Consider the following 18491-nt stretch of genomic DNA (forward strand, 5'->3'; position numbering starts at 1 on the left):
TTTTTTCCCCTTAAAATTAAACAGGCTGTTACTTATGTACTCTGGTAAGCCATAATGGCAACATGACACTGTTATACTACTAAAGGAAAACTGCCATGACGTTTATGTGTTATCTAATATTGTTTTTGTGTTTTTCTGAGCAAATAAACAACTACTGCCCAACTACATAACTGTTTAAGTTCAATTTTCTCAGATACGTAAGACTTGTGAAAGTCACTGTATGCAAAAGCATTTTTGTGACATCATGAAAATAACAAATCCAGCTTCATTTGCTATTTAACCCTCTGGGGTCGATGAACACACTGACACATCAAATTAGATTTTTCTTGGTGTTTCTATTAATATCTTCATTATAATACAACACAGAAATGCGGTTCAAACATTTCCTGAATCTGTAGAGTCGCCCTTTCTATTCCATCCTATCATAAGATCATAAGTGAATCACATCCAGAGTTATAAGGCTGTGAAGATAAGTTATGATACACGCCATCTGCCTCCCACTGTGTGTAAATGGTGGATTTGTATGTCCATCATCTGCCTCTCACATTGTGAAATTGGTGGGTTCATGTGTCCATCTATCTTTTGCATGAAATTGACTGATGGATGGGAAATCATTAAGGATTTTCCCCAATTTTTTTTCGTTCAGTTGCCTCAGAAACAGACGTGAAATTGTGTTCACAGCCGCCTAAGCCGCTCAAGCGGTTTTGGAAAGTAGTGATAAGGACAACATTTATCTACTATTTCATTCATACATTCCACTACTTTTGTGATCCTAAGACTTCAGTAAACTCATTTCAAGCACCAAAACATTTTGTTCACATGAGTAAAGCTGTGTTTTCAAAAGTGAAATTAATTTCCAAAACCGGATTTAATTTTTTCAGCTTTAGGGCCAAATAATTTTTTACTCAGTGCTCCAGATCAAAACTGCCTCACTGTAGAGAGAGCTGAGATTGTTCTAAACATTTGATATATAATATCTGGGTATCATGTCGTATGCAAGAGCCTTTAAAGTCAAATTTAAGAATATATGCCAAAATCAAGAAATGCCCTCAGAACCCAGAGAGTTTATTTCCATATATGAACTTGATGTATTTTTTGAAAGTTTACATATTACATTAAACTCTTTCATTTTACAAAAAGCTCGATATTCAATTTTCCAGGATATGGACATTTTACATTCCCACTTCAGCACTAAAATATGCAGGACAAGGTTACTCCAGGGCCAGGATTGGGAACCACAGGCCTACTTATTACCAGCCCATGGACCGGGATGCCAATCGGCTTCTACAGGCCTAGTTTGAGTGCAATTGTTCTGAGGTTGTAGTGCTCTGTGGCTGTGTGTGGGCCCTGCTTGCCACTAGATCACACCGAGAACCACTACAGGGTGTCAGCACTGACCTATTTCTGGTTGTAGTCCCACAGCCTGCACAAGAATATCCCTCGCCTGAGAAAGATCCTGTTGTCATGGAGACAGGCTGGGATCGGGGAAAAGAGAGAGGAAGAGAGTGAGAGAGAGACACAGAGAGAGAAAGAGAGAAAGGAATTCAGTAGCACTGTTTTGCATATGACCAATATATATATATATATATATATTGGTAGTCTCATTCCTTGCCTGTCAAAAACCTTGCTGTTATCACTGTACAATGGCTTAAAATGGGAGCGGATTCCAAACTGCATTATTGTTGCTAGTATTTTTAGATAAAGGTGCCTGTCAGACTTTTCTGGCTTCTATCCTTTCCTTCAAGTTGGGGGGAGTTAAAGTATGAAGTCATTATTCAAATATGCTAATTCATGGCTGGCGCCCGAGCCACCCAGGCACGTACAGTGCGTTGGAGCCAGCTTCTAATAACATCCATCAGAGCTCTGCACTTGTAGCCAAATGCTGGACTGTGAGTTAGAATCATATCCCAGTGTACACTTTCTCTTCTTTGCCCCTGCCACTGTTCATTGGTGAACCATGGCTGTTAAAGCTAGGCCTTCAGTTCAGGCCATAACTGTCAAAATCAGTCAAAAACACCTCTACAATAATGCTAATTTCTGCTAGCACATCTATAGGAATTCTAATGGTACGTTAGTATGAAATTAAAACTGGTGTACGTGAAAATTCTCTTTTGTTAAAGAGTCCTGGCAAAGAGAGTTGCACTATCTGAAACCTGATTAGACTACAGTTTGTATTTACAGTCAGTGACGTATCTAGAACTTCCAGAAGGCCTTGAATGATTTTCTTTCTCACAAAATTGAACCACAGGGGATCAAAACATGATTAGTTGATTCCACACTAAGTTCCTAATTATATTGGTAGCTTATCTGATGCATTAGGCCTTCAGTTTAGCTTCTAAAGTTCGAAACAATGGGAGAAGTTACTACAGAGATAAAAAAATAAAAAATTCTGATGGGATCATTTTTCATTGGGCATTTCAAGAATTTAACCAGCCAAAACCAAAAAAGTATAACTACAATACTTGCAAAGTAATTCATTTAAATAAAAATGAACCAAAAAAAAATCAGACATGTCTTCTCTGAAGGCCTAGATGGCCCTGAGAGTTTCACTGCCTAAAACACAATAGCATACCAGTAATCCTTAAACAATCTATAATTTGGAACTGAACATGAGCAGACATGCTTATCCATGCTAGCTGTCCTGCCTTCTTCAAAACAAGCCCCCAGCAACTGCCAATTAACTTGTGGGACTGGTGCCAGCTTCACGGTGCATGTCGCATCTATTAAACTTACAGATTTGCCCTATGCTAGGCCAGCTCCACAGCTTAAAATGACTGACTTACTCCAGTTCACGACTCCATTGCACCATTCCTGACAGCCAGAGTCTTCCTAATTCGTCCCTCAGCAGGAGAGACAGATAGAGGGTGTCTGAAGCTACATGCTGAATAGGAGATTACAGGTAGTGCATCATTAAAAAGAGATAAATCTTCACTCAGTGGCTTCACTCTCAATGACTTTAATCTCCTATCTGATCAAAAAACTGAGTCCGCTTAATCACAACCTGTGGCTATCCGCTCAACAACAGCCTGCGTGGTCTGGAGTCCTGATTGAAAAGACTGTAAAATGACCTGGTGTTTTAATTCAGTTCGCCGCGGTGTCATGGGAGGGTGCTTCATTCAGCAGTTTACTGCACCGCAACTATTTTAAGCACTGATAAAATGAGTTCATACTTATTTGGCCTGAAAAGGAAGATTTTTAGTCTTTGGGCAGGGTAAGAATCGGCTAAAAAAGGGATATCATAATCTTTTCTTGGATGGGCCACCGGGGCACTTGTTTATGTATTTATTCTTAGCCACCTATTATGTAACACCAAATAAATTGTGTAACGTGCACAAATCCATTAATAAAGCTCATAGGAATGAGGGATTTGGGCAATTGTGACCGCCTGCTATCAAAAGAGATTGCTGTGAAAAATACGCTGATAATGAGGCATTTAAATCCACGAACAAATACAGTGCTAAATAGCCAATGTGCAGAGCAAGTTTGTATTATATATCAGGTTTGTAGTTTGTAGTATGATAAAGGGTTCACTATGATGACCACAACAGCCCATAATGACCACCAACTGACACATTTCACCACTTTGTGGCCTTTAGAAACCATGTACTGTGAGTGGACAAAAAAACGAAGGTTCCTAAATGGTTCTTAGCGTTAATCGATATAGAAGTTACATTATGAAGAACTTAAAAAAAGACCTTCTTGCTCTGCCTCCCCATCACCGCCCCCCGCTCCACATCTCAGCAGCGGTGCTCCGGTTGCAGGGCTCGGGACTTGCGCGCTGTCCCCCCCCCCACTCCCTCGTGGATTTCCTCTTTTCCCTGCTGTCTTTGCTGGGTTTTGTCTGGGCTCAGAGTTTGGGCCCCATCTTCCTGCCGGCTCTCGTGGCCATTATCGGGGCCCAGGGGATGGGCGGGATGGGTGCATGCCACAGAAGTATTCAACTAAGGGTTCTTTCGGGCAGTGGTTCTTACACCAATCCTCAGGGCCTTCCAGATGGTCTACCTTTTTGCTCTATACACAAAGGGTTAGAAGTAGGGCAGTAAAAATCATTTTTTTAATCAACATTTAATGTTTATCCAATCCAATAAAAAAAAACCCAGGTTAGAAAATGCCCATTCAAATGTTTAAAGCTAGCTCTGTCATATTTACTACTATGTTCCATGCCAATTAGTAACATTATCACAAATGGTGACTACTGAACCAAAGGAAAAGCATGTCATTGCTGACCATAGGCCATAGGTTTTAAACAGAGTGCTCAGTTGTATTGGGACTGCTATGTTGACATTCTGCAGGAGGGTTGAAGTAAAGTTTTCCCATATACTTTACTGATTAGCAAAGCCTAGATCTGCTAAAACATCCCTTTTTCTCTTTTATGGTGTCTTTTCTTTTATGTACAGTGTTCAGAGAGTTGGACCCCCACTTGATGGTGGCTTAACTCTGATTAGGGTATTACAAGCGACAGGGACACTAGGTTAAATATTGATGCAGCGAGGAACGCTGCACGTTGTCGGGGATTATGATTTATTACAGAGAGATAAGAAGCGAGGGACACAATCCGGATGTCTCCTCACTCGCGACGTTAGCGTTGAGGCTTGAACCTCTTCTGCTTCCATCAGCTGTGAAAGTGTTCTGCATACTAAATCCCCACAGATCCATTCGAGAGTTCTGAGTCACGTCTTGATAGCCTTCACCAAGTGCGAACGAGGGGCGTCTTCTGGGGACCGAGCAAACAGAACGAATGTCATAATTCATAGCAATAGTTGCCAACCAGCCTCTTTTGCATTCTTTCATTCTTGAAGGCCTCAGCAGTCCTCACTTCATCTGTGCCTGTTTCAGTTTGCGGTATGAATAATGTAACGTTCAAGCTGGAGTGTAGATTTGTTGACACAACGGTTGAGGAGCAGTTTCAGACTCTCAGCCAGGCTGATGAGGGAAAACGTGTCAGATGTTCTTCACTTTGTGAGCCTTTTGTGCCTTAATGTTCTTATTCATTCATCTAGAAGAATGTCAGACTCACAGCTGTGATGAGAACATGAACATAGTCATGTGATCAGTGGATGCTATATATATATATATGTGTGTGTGTGTGTACAATTATAGACCATAACTCATCTGCTGCTGCACTGCTGATGCAGTCCTTACCTTGTTCATTACTGGACAGTTTCTGACCACAGGGCCACTGTTGACCAGATATTATTTGGGTGGTGGACTGACATGGTAGCAATATGTGTATGGTATGAGTGTATAAGGCGCAGTGTTGTTGCTGGACACATCAGTGTCACAGTTGAGAGTGGTCCACCACCCCAAACCAACCAACCTGGAATGGCTCTGTGGTCAGAAGCTAACCACTGATGAAGGACTAGAGGATGGCTAATGCTGTGTATCAACAGATGAGCTATAGTGCTACTCTAACTGTACATCAGCAAGGTGGTACTACAAAGTAGGAGTTTCTAATAAAGTGGTCAGTGAGTATATCTATATCTATTATAATGGAAAAAAGAGGTTTAGGCAAATTTCAGAAGTGAAATGCATTTTATATACAACCCAATTATAATAACTTATGAGTTCTATTTGTGAGCTATAAGTAAAGTGAGAAACCTTTTCAACTAAAGGAAAGTTCCTTTAGCCATTGAGCCATGACAATCATGGCATGGTTCAGCATGTGTTTGTGACTGCCTTAGGAAAACATTATAATGCACTTGAGGAGCTGGGGCTGAATTTCTTTGGCACTGACGATGTAATGTGATATGGACACCATTTTTTAATCATTTTGTTAATTTATAATACACAACAAATATGGTTGTGTTTATAGTGCTTTATGAATGCATCAAGACATGTTATGAATGTGTTTTGTAGTTTCTTGTAAATCTAGTATTCATAGAAAGCCTTACTGTAAATACATCCTTAAATTCTGTCCTCTTTTTGATCTTCTCCATCTCTCTATGCAGGAACACCATGAAGTCTGACGGCAACCTGCATCAGGATTCCTTCCACAATATGCAAGCCTCACACTCTTCTCGGTCATGGGGAGGCCACTTGGACCAGGGCTCCTCAAAGAACCTTTGCTCTACCGTCCCTGGAAAGTGTTCTCCTGTTCCATACCGGCCATGCTCCATCCCCATCATCCCCTCCGTCCACTCGCACCAAGACGAGGCTTCCTGTATGCAGACGGCCACCACGAACGGAAGTGGACAGAGTTCTACGCCCCAAGAGAAAGAGGCCGCCCATCTGCTTGAGGAGGCGCAGGAGCAGCTCCGAGCGCTGGCCCATTCCAACAAGAAGCAGGAGGACGGCATTTTCCCCGTCCCACAAGGTGCCAGAGAGACAGTTTGCATTCTTCTCACCAACGGAGGGGGAAATGGAGGCTTGCCCCCCAGCGGACCCACAGAGACTCAATTAGTGGACCCCAGAGATACACATAAAGACTCTCAACAGCCCAGTCAATGAGAGGGTCGTACATGGACCAATCGCCAAACACACCTTGCATCTCCAGAGCAAGGCCGCAGAATGTCCGGCCAAAATGAATGAGTGAATGAATGAATGGAATTCTGTGGATGAAGAGTGTAAAACACTTTGAAAGCCTAATATGGGGTTTATGAAAACATGGGGGAGTGACAGTCTCGAAATTCAAAAATCAAAAGATTATTATTTATATGCATTTATTAAAGGAGAAGCTTCTACTTAGAAAAAATACCAAATAGTCTGTCATCTCTATGGTGTTTTTAATTGTATAAAATATACATAGATCTATATAAATGGCTATAAATATATCGAAATTAAAAATGGTGACCAAGTACGCGAAAAAAAGGAAAATGGGAATGATTCTGAACTTTTTCTTTTTGTACTGACTCCTCCATGTCTTGCAGGCTTGGACCGTTTATTATTCTTCTTATTTTTTTGCACCTCCATCTTGGAAATTAAGCTAAGGCTCCAACAGTTTACCGGCACATCTTAACCACCGTCCCTGACTTACCCTGCCAAGGAACATGTTTCATTCTGCCTTGGAAACAGTGCACCACTTTCACATATGGACACAGGATATGACAGAACTTAAACAAACAAATGAGACATAGAATCTGACAGTGGAACACTGCCTCAAGACTTCAGGAGGAACAGACAGATCTGTCGCTCAGTTTTATGGAGTAGTATGCTGTCCAGGTTCTGTTTTTTTTCTTTCGTTTTTTTCTGTTTTTTTCTTTTTTTTGTACTTGAGTGTGTTTTCTCCTCTGTCAGTATGGATGGGAGCGATGTGTCATACGAAGAACAGCAGCCTGGGCAGGTCCATCCATCTGGAGATTGAACTTCTGACGGAGTATAAAGTATCAACCCCCCGAAAGCCAGGGGGCACCCTTTCCGCCGCGGAAAGAAGAGGAGGAGCTTCTGTGTTTTCCTTTTCGTTCGTTTCTGGTGAATGATCTGCTGCTTTCCAAGGGGGGGAGGGGCTAATGGGAAGGAACAGTGGCTAACAAACAAAAGAAAAATGACAAAAACTACAAAAAAAAAAAAAATGATAATTTTGTGTGGTACTTTCGGATTGGGACGAACAATTTCTGTTTGAATTTACAACCAAATGTGGAAGAAAAAAAAAAAGAAAAAAACTAACAATGAATCTTTTTGGTGAAGCTACTTCTCTTCGTTTGTTTACTATGGTTCTTGGGCCCCAGATTTCACGAATTTGTGCATGTTGATATTTGTTTTGCAGAGTCGCATCACAAAGGTCTGCAGTTCTCGGGTTTCGCTCACAGAACTCGAAGTCACGACTGGGATAAAACTAGCACCCTCACAGCCTGGTTGACAGAAATACAATGCAGAGAAGGGGTAGGGAGGGAGAATGTTCTTTGGTGACAGAATTCAATGAGATATTGACATTACATGGCAGCCTCCATAGCACTGTGCGGTTCATTTTAGTCAACTGCCTTCAGCTACAGCACTAAAGTAAGTGAAAAGGTGGTAAAAACAACTCCAACAGTTGATTAGCTTGGAAAAACAGCTAACAGACATTTATGTGAGCGTATTAATGTCCGGAGGAACGTGGGTCCTCCAGCTTGTGTTTGTTTGTCTGACAGATGGAAGCAGAAAATGCCAAACGGTCCAGCAAATGTTGAACGGTCCAAAGTTCAAGGGTCTTGCTTAAACTGAAAACTGTAAGGGTGGACAACGACTGCGTCATATCTAGCCATGTGCCTGTTTGCGTTTGTGTGCCTATTTTTATTCATTTGTCTATTTTTATAATGTAATTTAAGCTTATTGTGCTGGGAGAAAAAAAAACAATCCCGATTATGTTGTAAATCTTTTTCCGTGCATCCATAGGCATCCAAACCAGTCCAGTGGTTTGATCAGTCCGGTCGGTCTACACATACAGGCTTTTATATCTTGAGGTTTCCCCTGCAGCTATTTGTATATCTGCTAAGAAATAAATTGGGACAATAGATGCTCTGTTGCACATGCAAGCTGATGTTTGTGAAGTCAGGACACACCCTGAGTCAGTAGCTGATCAGTCATGTAATCAGTCATTGGTGTGATTAAAATAGGGAAAATAGAAAGGAAATAACTAAAACTAAAGCAAGAAATGAAATAAACCACAATTCTTATCATGATAAAACACAATAACAATGACAAATATAGTCTATTAAACTTTGACAAACTTTCATGTTTTTTTTTCTACCATGATCTGAAATAGACTAGCATGTCTAGTGCATGCTACTGAACTGCCAATCCACTTGAAGAAAGCATGTTGCAAACAACAACAACAACAACAACAACGTGGACAAAAAAGCGCTAAGTTAGTTAAGTTACCCTTATTAGTCCTACAACGAGGAAATTTCACCTCCACAATTTAACCCATCCATCAGTGAAACACCACATACACACTAGTGAATACACACACACTAGGGGGCAGTGAGCACACTTGACCAGAATGGAGGGCAGCCCTAACCACAGCGCCAGGGGAGCAGTTGGGACTAGGCACCTTGCTCAAGGGCACTTCAGTCAGTCAACTCATAACTTACAGGAAGAGGCCGAGCCGAGGCAAGAGCAAAAGACGAGATTAGGTTGTTAGACTTCTGATCAAAATCAAAACATTTTGATATATTTTTTTGATTGAAATATTTTTGATACAAATATTACGCTTATCTCTTCCTAAATCCAGTATTAGCAATTATAGAAAGGCTCTGAAAAGTGAGTTTGAGGAAGACGTCTCAGAACAAGAGGAGATTCTGGCAGAGAATGACCACACATCCACTGCAGCAGCTTCAGTCTTTAGGTTTGTTTTTAGTGGGGTAGAGTTAAACAGTGTTTAAAGATGTTTCTAACTGAATGTTGGCCTACTAAAAGCACAGTGTCCTCAAAGTGTAGATTTTTCTATTAATGTTTTCCATTTTACTTACTTAAAAAAAGTTATATTACACCAGAATAAGCCAGAATAATATTTTCTTTAGGCTTCAAAAGACTATTCAAACTAAAAATTGAGCCTAATATTTCTAGATTATCATTGATATTGAATGAAATGCTAAAATATGTTGTAATAAGATGTTGGCCATATTACCGAATACCATTCTTTTATTTTACTTGCTTATTTATTTATTTGTTTGTTTGTGCATGATTTGTTTCTCTTATTGGAGTATCCTAGTCAGTACCCAACACAATCAAACATCACTTCCCATCCAGAACCGAACAAAAATGTAATTTATTGGAAATTAATATTCTATTGACCTTTTGGCAAACCCTGAAAATAACTCATATCTTTCATTTTCATAGGGGATGGTTATTTGGTATGAAGACATGACCACTAAAACCTCTCAAGACTGCATAAATTCATAATGGCAAAAACAAGCTTTTGTGCAGCTGCTTCCTGCATCTTCTTGCATGCTTTTAAAGCGCAAGCTCTTTTACATTTCCTCCAGAGTTCAGACTCAGTGTGTAGTGTAGGTTAAAACAGGCATGCCTTAAAATGCACTAGATAATCACAGTCTTAATTGATGACCCACCATGGAGGCTCAGTTAGCATGCTGCTAGTTCATATTTCATTTGCAAACCTGCTATTATGGCCATTATCTGGCTATAAACAAGAGATTTATGATAATAGCATCTTTTTTTTTCATTTAGGATGTTTTCACACATGCACAGAGTCGAACCAGACATTGTTGAAAGTTCTGTGCTGTGATTTTATCTTCGTGCCACCTTGAAAATTATGATTAGCTTAGATATGGTAGAGAAGTTCCTTCAACATGACATATATCATTTTAATACTTCAAATCTTCTCAAGATAAGCTATCTTCAGACAAAACAGTCAGCCAAATGGATGGTGTGGATTTTAACCAGTCCACCTATGGTCTTTCAAATTCAGATAAAAACTGAAGGAGAAAGTGCAAGAAAAAAGAGAAAGAGAAAACAAAAATTCCCCAATTTTGAGACCTTTTTGAAGACAAACTGAAAATTATCTCACCATTATCCACTCACACGTTTGAAGAGGCTGTAGCATACATGAACACTTATAAATAAAAATGACGTTTTTGTTGAGTAGTGATTGTGGATCAAACAGGCAATTCCAGTTGCAGGCAGGAAAACCTGGGTTTGAAGTTTCATGCAGGTGTGAAAATGTTTCTAAATTACACAAAAATTATGTCCATGGAGAGCAACAGGGTTTTTGTCACTGAGCCCTGTTGCTTGATTTTATAAAAAGAAATTAAGGTCTGGTTATGGTCTTTAATAAATTCATTTGGAATTATCAGATTCACATGGTATGATGGCATTGATCATCCCATGAAACCTGCATGACTGCAAGAGGCCAAACCAAGCGCACCATCCACAAACTGCTCTTTTACTCAGAAAAGTAATTTGTGTTGGGTTTACAGACCTTGAATGCACAATGTCCTGCTAGTTTTTGCACATTGTTTTTAAACATTGTTTCATACCCCACAATGAAGGTTGTATTTAATATATTTGTCCTTAGAAAGAGCAATACTGCCAATTTCTCTGGCAAGAACCTGTAAGAAATACCTCCAAAAGGCCCTCGTGATTAGCAGTGACATAATAAATGTTAAGATGCATATTGGATGGAATGTTAATACATGTTGATTTTAGTACTTCAGTTTACAATGTAAATGCTGCATCTCTATCCAGACTTCACATTGGAATTTTGGCAGGTAAGGCATCTTGAAGTGTGGGGAGGACACTGAATTAATAGGTAGTTTATGAAGCCAGCTAGTTAGATCCATTTACATGTAATCTGAAGAGCTAAACACAGTTGGATCAAGGGTGCAACTGGATACAGTACTGTGCAAAAGTCAGACAAAACCCAACTTTATGTAACCTCTTAATTGATTAATTGAATATAAGCCTAAGTATGTAATAAGTGTGGGATATTAAGGGGTTAATTTACAGTCTATTCATTTTCAGGGTTAGAAAAAGGAGAAAACCTAATACAGAAAGTTTTACAGAAGTCTTAACAACTAAATGTAAATATATTGTCATTTTTCAGAATTTTATATGTGTCCACGATGTACCTTTATTACAGCTTAAATTATTTTCAGGAGACTCACTTTCTGTTTTCAAAGAAATCTGCAGGGATATTTTTCCTCCTCACCAAAGTTCAGTCTTACAAGTTGGTTGCTTTTCTGCTTCTCACTAACCAAGTAATCCCACATTCAATGTTGTTGTGGTCTGAGATCTGGGGTGGTCAATCCAATTTTCTGATCAGAACACTAACAGCTTATTTGCTGCAATTTTGAATCTCCAGGTTTGGAAACTCCTGCTTTTTCACGTATTTTCTCTTGACTTTTCCTTGTGTAAACTATTTAATCTCCTCTGAAGTTTCTCATGAAAAATGAATAACAATGTTTTCTAGGAAGGAAGGGTTGCACAGTTTTATATCACATCTCAAGTTTGATTAGGTAAACTTTCACTCACTCGATTGACTTAATTGTTCAGCCCTTGGTACATTTCGTATTTTACTCAGCATCTACACACCTTTCTCTGCACCATCAGACTCCACATTATGGGAAATGAATAGAGTACCCTTTGACTGACCCATCATTTTTCATCAGGGTCAGTCAACAGAAAACATAGTTAATGCCTCAGTTAATTCACTTTGCAGAAAGAACCAGAAAACCCTGAAGAACGTAGATGGTGGAATTATTTCTCATTTAAAGTTTCCTAGAAGTTGTCAGAATGCAGTTCTTGTCCAATTTAACTCCTACCACTGTAACTGTTAGAAGAAATGTTTTGCCACCTCTTTACCCTTACCTAGGATTAAGACATGAAATTCTTGAGTGTTACAGATTGAGCCTCCAAGGACAGATAGGTAAGAGTTTCTTATTTGATGTTCTTTGACCTTTCCCAGGCTGAGAGGTTTAGGTTTTCTCAGAGAAGTTGCACAAATGTCCATCAGACCTGGTCATCTCAATACTGCCAGATTCCACTCTAAAAGTCAGTATTTGACAGTGCAAAGTGGTGACCTGTCATGTTGGGTTGCAAAAAAAAAAAAAGTTGGTTTTCATTGCAGAGAAACTGAAGAACCGAAACAGGTTTTGCACAGTTTATTTCAATTTGTAAAAATGCATCCTATCTTTATGCCAGACAGTGTAGTGAGGCAGATGTTAAAGCTAAATCCCTAGTGGACATCTGGGACCTGGAGGTAAATAAACCATCTTACAGTTCTTACCTACCTTTAAGGAAAGAAGCAGTTGACATAGCCTTATTAGCAACTTTCACTTATGTTTCAGCCTCAAATAGTGACCAGCTTTTCCTACAAAAGCTCTATTCAGCTTGACCAAACCTAGAAATGTGGCTAACAGTGAATGGAAGTCATTTACATAAGGTAGTAATACTTATTTTAGGGATATAACACATGCATAAGCATTGAATGACATTTAAAAGCAAATATTTGAGTATTTATGAACAGTTTATAAGAGTATTTGCAAGATGACATAAGATGTTTTATGAAGTAAATAACATTGTATTGACAAAAATGCCTTTTTACCAAAGTGATGGATATTGGTTCCATTTATAACATTGTTACTAAGCGTTTTTATATTATGTAATGTGCTGTTAAGAACACCATATAACAGATGTATGGAACATCTTGATGCCAACAAATTGAAATGATCATTTTCTTATGTAAATAACCCACATCACTTTAGTTTGAGGGCATCTTTCACATACCTGAAATATAGAGTTCTTAACTAATTCTACTATTAGCAAATGATGCTTTATAAAGGTGTCATAAACAGAGCAAATGTCTCTCACTTTAGTATAGGTTCTCTTATATCTACACAATCTTAAGTCATCTTGCAAATAAAGTCATTCACAAATATGGGCAAGTATTGTTTATTAAATACACTATTCATTGCTTATGCATGTGTCATGAAGTCCATATGCAGATAGTCTTAAAATAAAATGTTAAGTGGATTTTCATTTTCTTTTATTCTCAGCAGTATTAATTTTGGCTTAATTGCACCTTTCAACAAAGTCCTCCATTGGTTGCATTGGCTTTGCTTTCAATTTGTGCCATGAGCTTCTACCAGTAGAGGGCACTCTCTGAACATTCCATGAAGAGGCCATGGAGATGCTGGTGCTTTCCTATTATATGTGAATGTGTACATTGTACAGGCTGCCCTGTTCTACCGTGCTAATTTCAAGATTAATCACTTTTGGTCATAACATACATTCCCTAGATGCTTTCTGTTTAATGATCATTCTCCTGAAGAACATCTGGGCTGTTGGCAGTGCATTTAAGGGGGAATGTTTTGATCACAGCATGCCAGTAAAAATCAAGGTTGTCGGTGTTGAACCACAAGACAGACAGCTGAGCTGAGTTTCTAAGGTTTACAAAAAAGATCACAAACCATATGCTTTGCAAAAGCATGTGGCTCAGCAGAGTGTTGTCTATACACAGCTGTGCATGTTGCTGTCTTATGTTAGATATAAATGCAGATTAGGAAATGTTTGAGGCATCACCTCCATGCAAATCCATGCTAACAAACTCAAAAAATACATTTCTGAAAGACAATAAAAGCGACAAGGTAGGGTGCCTGAATCCCTTGTGACTCGAGAAATTCTAAAGAAGGCTCGAGGTTCTGTGAAACAGACCCTAGAAATGTATTCCTAGAAATGTCTTAAGGCATATTCAAATTCAAAATCAAGAATGAAATGCTCCCTTTTATGATCATTCTTGTTTACTGACTTTTCATGAATCCCCCCTGCAAATAAAATAGTGGATTTTCCTTTCATTTTATTTTTTTAAATCTTTTGTTTTTCAATAAAGATGGATCTTCAGTGTTGAACAGCACGTGTCTCGATTTCTTGGTTTCGCTTCGTCAAATATGAGTGAATGTTGAGTGGATGATTCTGAAGTTTATTCCTATTGAATCCTTGTTCAGGATTTGCAAAGCATTTGTCAGATTGTAAAGTCCAAGGCAAGGCAAAGCAAAATGAAGTTCAGTGTTGCATGTGGGAGTGGGTGGGTAACTAGCCCACTGCAGGTGGGAGCGGGCCGAGGCACGCATGAAGAGAAATCCAGCAAATTTATGAATAACCTAAATAAAGTAGAAGAATCACTAAATCGTAAGTATAAACAATATAAAATGATAACAGTAAAACAGTTAAAATGAATGAAGTCATTCTAAAGAGTTGCAAAGCAACTGATCACATGAACAACACGCAAATTCTCATAGCTTACAGACACGGAGAAGCCTTCAGTCCAACGGCCACAGCTGCCCAGCAAAACCCTAAAAATAACCGCTGTGTGGTTTAATTCCTGCTTTGTGTTTACTGGGAGAAATGGCGTTGAGTGAAGTTACACAGTGAGCCTGATGACCATGACTGATGTATTGCCTCAGCGGTGGGTAACGTATTTGTGAATAGACATTGTCAGATATTGGATGCAAGTTCGCCTTGACAGAACTGCTTGGGTGGGAGCAGGACAAAATGTTTGGGTTGCAGGCGGGAGCGGGATAAATGATTCCGATTTGTCAGATTGAAAAGTCCAAGGCAAAGCATGGCAAAAGGCAGCAGTGGGATAAGAAGTCAAAGTTGATAAAGTTAGCATATTTTTAACAAAATGTAGACAGAAAGAACATGTCCCTGAGAGCACATGGTTAATCATATCTTAAAGCTTTTCCTTGTTGCCCAATGTGCAGTAGGCCTAGTCTTTGGTGGACTGAGCCTAACCACAACAATGCCAAAGTCTAGATGAATGCTTGTGATGAATCTATATCATGATTCATCAGAAGTATTCATGACACAACCATCCATCCATCATCTAAACCGCTTATCCTTCTGGGTCGCGGTGGGTGCTGGAGCCTATCCCAGCTGTCATCGGGCGGAAGGCAGGATACACCCTGGACAGGTCGCCAGTCCATCGCAGGGCAGACAAACAGACATATACATCCACACACTCACACCTAGGGGCAGTTTTAGTATGTCCAATCAGCCTGACTGCATGTTTTTGGACTGTGGGAGGAAACCGGAGTACCCGGAGGAAACCCACGCAGACACGGGGAGAACATGCACACAGAAACGACCCTGGTCACCCGGCTGGGAATCGAACCCAGGCCATTCTTGCTGTGAGGCGACAGCGCTACCCACTGCGCCACTGTGCCGCCCTATGACACAACCAATAAATGTTAAACATGAACATTGGTACTGCTGTCCTTTTGTTTTGATACTGAGGCTAACATTGCAACTGTTGAGTTTGAAGGCTGCTGGAAACTTATAAATGACCTTATTATCGTTTTTTTAACTGATGTGATACTAGTTTCTCAATGTGAAAATGCTGATTGTATATCTAAGGTTACCGTAGCAGTGCTTTCACTGATAAAAGTGTCATTCAGCTGATAACAAGTAAGCTTCCTAGGCTCTTCATGCAAAGGTCAAGTGGTTTGCTTTGACTCATGATTGGCTCAGGTTTTAGGAGGCCCTGAACTATTTTGCCTCATTTGTGCACCTGAACTCATTAAGAATTTGTAGGAAATCCAACAATCTGAGATGATTTTGCTGGGTTTCATACAAATGAAGTTGTAAGACCAACCATGCACCAGATGTAGCCTAGCATTCTAATTTGCCATCAGATTCCTTTGATGTGAGACTTCATCTACAATTAATGGTGATGAACTGGAATCCTCTGCTAATTATAAAATGGTCCTTGTAAACGTTACTCCTTAATTTACAGTTGCCATAGGACAGGGCATATAGTTGTAGGAAGAACCTTGAATTGATATAGAACCTTTACATTATGTGGGAATTCTTGAAACTTCAAAAACTCTTCAAACCCCAACCTTCATTCTAGTTTCTTCTCCTCACTTTTAATTTCTTGAGTTTTTGTATGACACAAGGTGGCCAATCAGTTACAACAACTGTTTGGTTAACAACCAGTGATTACAAGGTCCAGAACCAGAAATTATTTTCAAGGTTCGAATTGGAGGTCTGGGACCCATGGGACCCAGACATATCTAGCGCTGGACTCATTTTCAGTGTTGTGCATGGGAGTGGGTGGGAAACTAGCCCACTGCAGGTGGGAGCAAGCCAAAGTACGCATGAAGAGAAATCCCACAAATTAATGAATAGCATAACTAAAGTAGAATGATTACTAAATCATATGTAAAAAAAATAAATAAATAAAAAAAAATGCAATTAAACAGGTAAAATGAATTAAGTCATTCTAAGGAGTTGCGGAGAAACCAATCATGCAAATTCTCATAGCTTACAGAGACGACAGAGCCTTCAGTCTGACAGCCACAGCTGCCCAGCAAAACATCAAAAATAACTGTTCTGTGGTTTAATTCCTGCTCTATGTTTACTGGGAATAAATGGGGTTTGTTGAAGTTAATTCACAGCGAGCCTGATGACCAAGACTGACATGTTATTTCAACAGAGGATAATGCATTTGTGAATAGATTATGTCAGACATTTAATGTGAGTTCGTCTTGATGATACTAGGCGGGCGGGGCGGGACAAAACCTTTCAGTTGTGGGTGGGCGGGAGTGGGACAAATGATTCCAATTTTTTTTGTGAGTGGGCAGAAGTGGGATGAAAGTGGGATGAAATTTTGCAGACCTTTGGTCCGGATTTTAAAATCTCTGTCAAATAACACTTTTTGGCTATTTGATTTGTCAAAATGTTTATATTTCCAAGAGGAAACTCAGCAGAAACCCTTGTAAGGTCAAAACATATTGAACCAATTCAAGTATGCGCTGACCTGTTTTTTAAACCTCCTATTAAATTCGCTAATCTGTTATATCATTGGTGTTTACAGGTCAGTTTTGGCCCTTTATGGCAAATTCAAAGTTTAATTCATTTTTTCCTGAGTAAAAACTTTGACACCTGTGGGCACTTGGGTCAGTCTGATTATCTTTTGTGGCATCATTCTACCCCCAGTTTCAGAAGTAGATGAGGACCATGCTAGTTGGACATGTTTTGACATGACTGCCTCTCTTTCAGCAATTTGCTACACATCACTGTCCTTATCAGAGCATAACTCATCATGATCTAAAGCATCTGTTTCAGATGCCTTTTCCTCTATTTCAGTATCAGCATCTTGTAAGTCAGGGCCAAACATGAGACGTATGTGTGTCTGTGTGTACCAGGTTAATACCACGTTGTGGGGACCAAAATCTGTTTATACACTACATTGCGGGGACGTTTCTTCATTGTGGGTACCACAAGCTGGTCTCCACAACATAAGTCATTACATTTTAAGGTGAAGACATGTTTAAGATTAGGGCAAGTTTAGTGTTATGGTTAGGGTTAGGTTAGTAGTAGTTATGGTTAATGTTTGGTTAAGTCTAGGAAATTAATGGAACTCTATGTATTGTCCCCACAATTCACAGAAGTGTCTGTGTGTGTGAGAGAGCTATCCTTGTAGGATGTCCTCACAATAATAGGACAACATGAAAATTTTGCACAAGTGAGGACCTTTTGCTGTTCCTCACTTTAGCATGAGCTGTTTTCACTACAAATTCTTAGAATTTAGTCTAATTTAGGTTAAGAAAACCTGTGTGTATGTGTTTGTGTGTAGTGTAAAACTTTATAAATTGTAATAATTTTTATCTGCCTAATCTGCCACATTCTTAATTGTGATTCTGAACCACAGGGTCAAATTTGACCAAAATGGTATAGACAGTTTATAAAAGCATCAAATTGGTCATGTTCATTTTTATACATTTTTGCCATCACTGTTGAGGAAGTCATCAAATTTCACAGAAAAACCAAAAGTGTAATGGTATTTCCTAGACAATGAAATCTGAAAAGGGTCAATTTTGAACTGTGATCATGTTAAAAAAGCTAATATCACATTTATAGGCCCAATTGGTACCTGTTGCCACCAATACAGCAGGTTAGACAAAATAAATACTATAGTTCTGTTAAATTACTAAGCTTTACAAAAAAATATCCACATCAAATATATATGTCTTGGAACATTCTATCAAAAGTGCTGTACAACAGAACAAGCCAGCTGTCCCTGGAGATAAAGATGGCGATAAAAATCAAGAAGA

General features: G+C 39.3%; 1 protein-coding gene across 1 annotated transcript in view; it reads left to right on the top strand.

The window, feature by feature from the left end:
* LOC118810959 (pro-neuregulin-3, membrane-bound isoform) overlaps positions 1–6533 on the top strand; it is a 526122-nt gene extending 519589 nt beyond the window's left edge. Inside the window, 1 exon segment of the mRNA XM_036575126.1 lies at positions 5949–6533. Within this exon segment, the coding sequence (XP_036431019.1) occupies positions 5949–6447 (499 nt within the window). The 3' untranslated portion in view covers positions 6448–6533.
* Positions 6534–18491: the final 11958 nt, after the last annotated feature.

This window comes from Colossoma macropomum, unplaced genomic scaffold, assembly GCF_904425465.1.
Source record: "Colossoma macropomum unplaced genomic scaffold, Colossoma_macropomum, whole genome shotgun sequence".
Taxonomy (NCBI): Eukaryota; Metazoa; Chordata; class Actinopteri; order Characiformes; family Serrasalmidae; genus Colossoma; species Colossoma macropomum.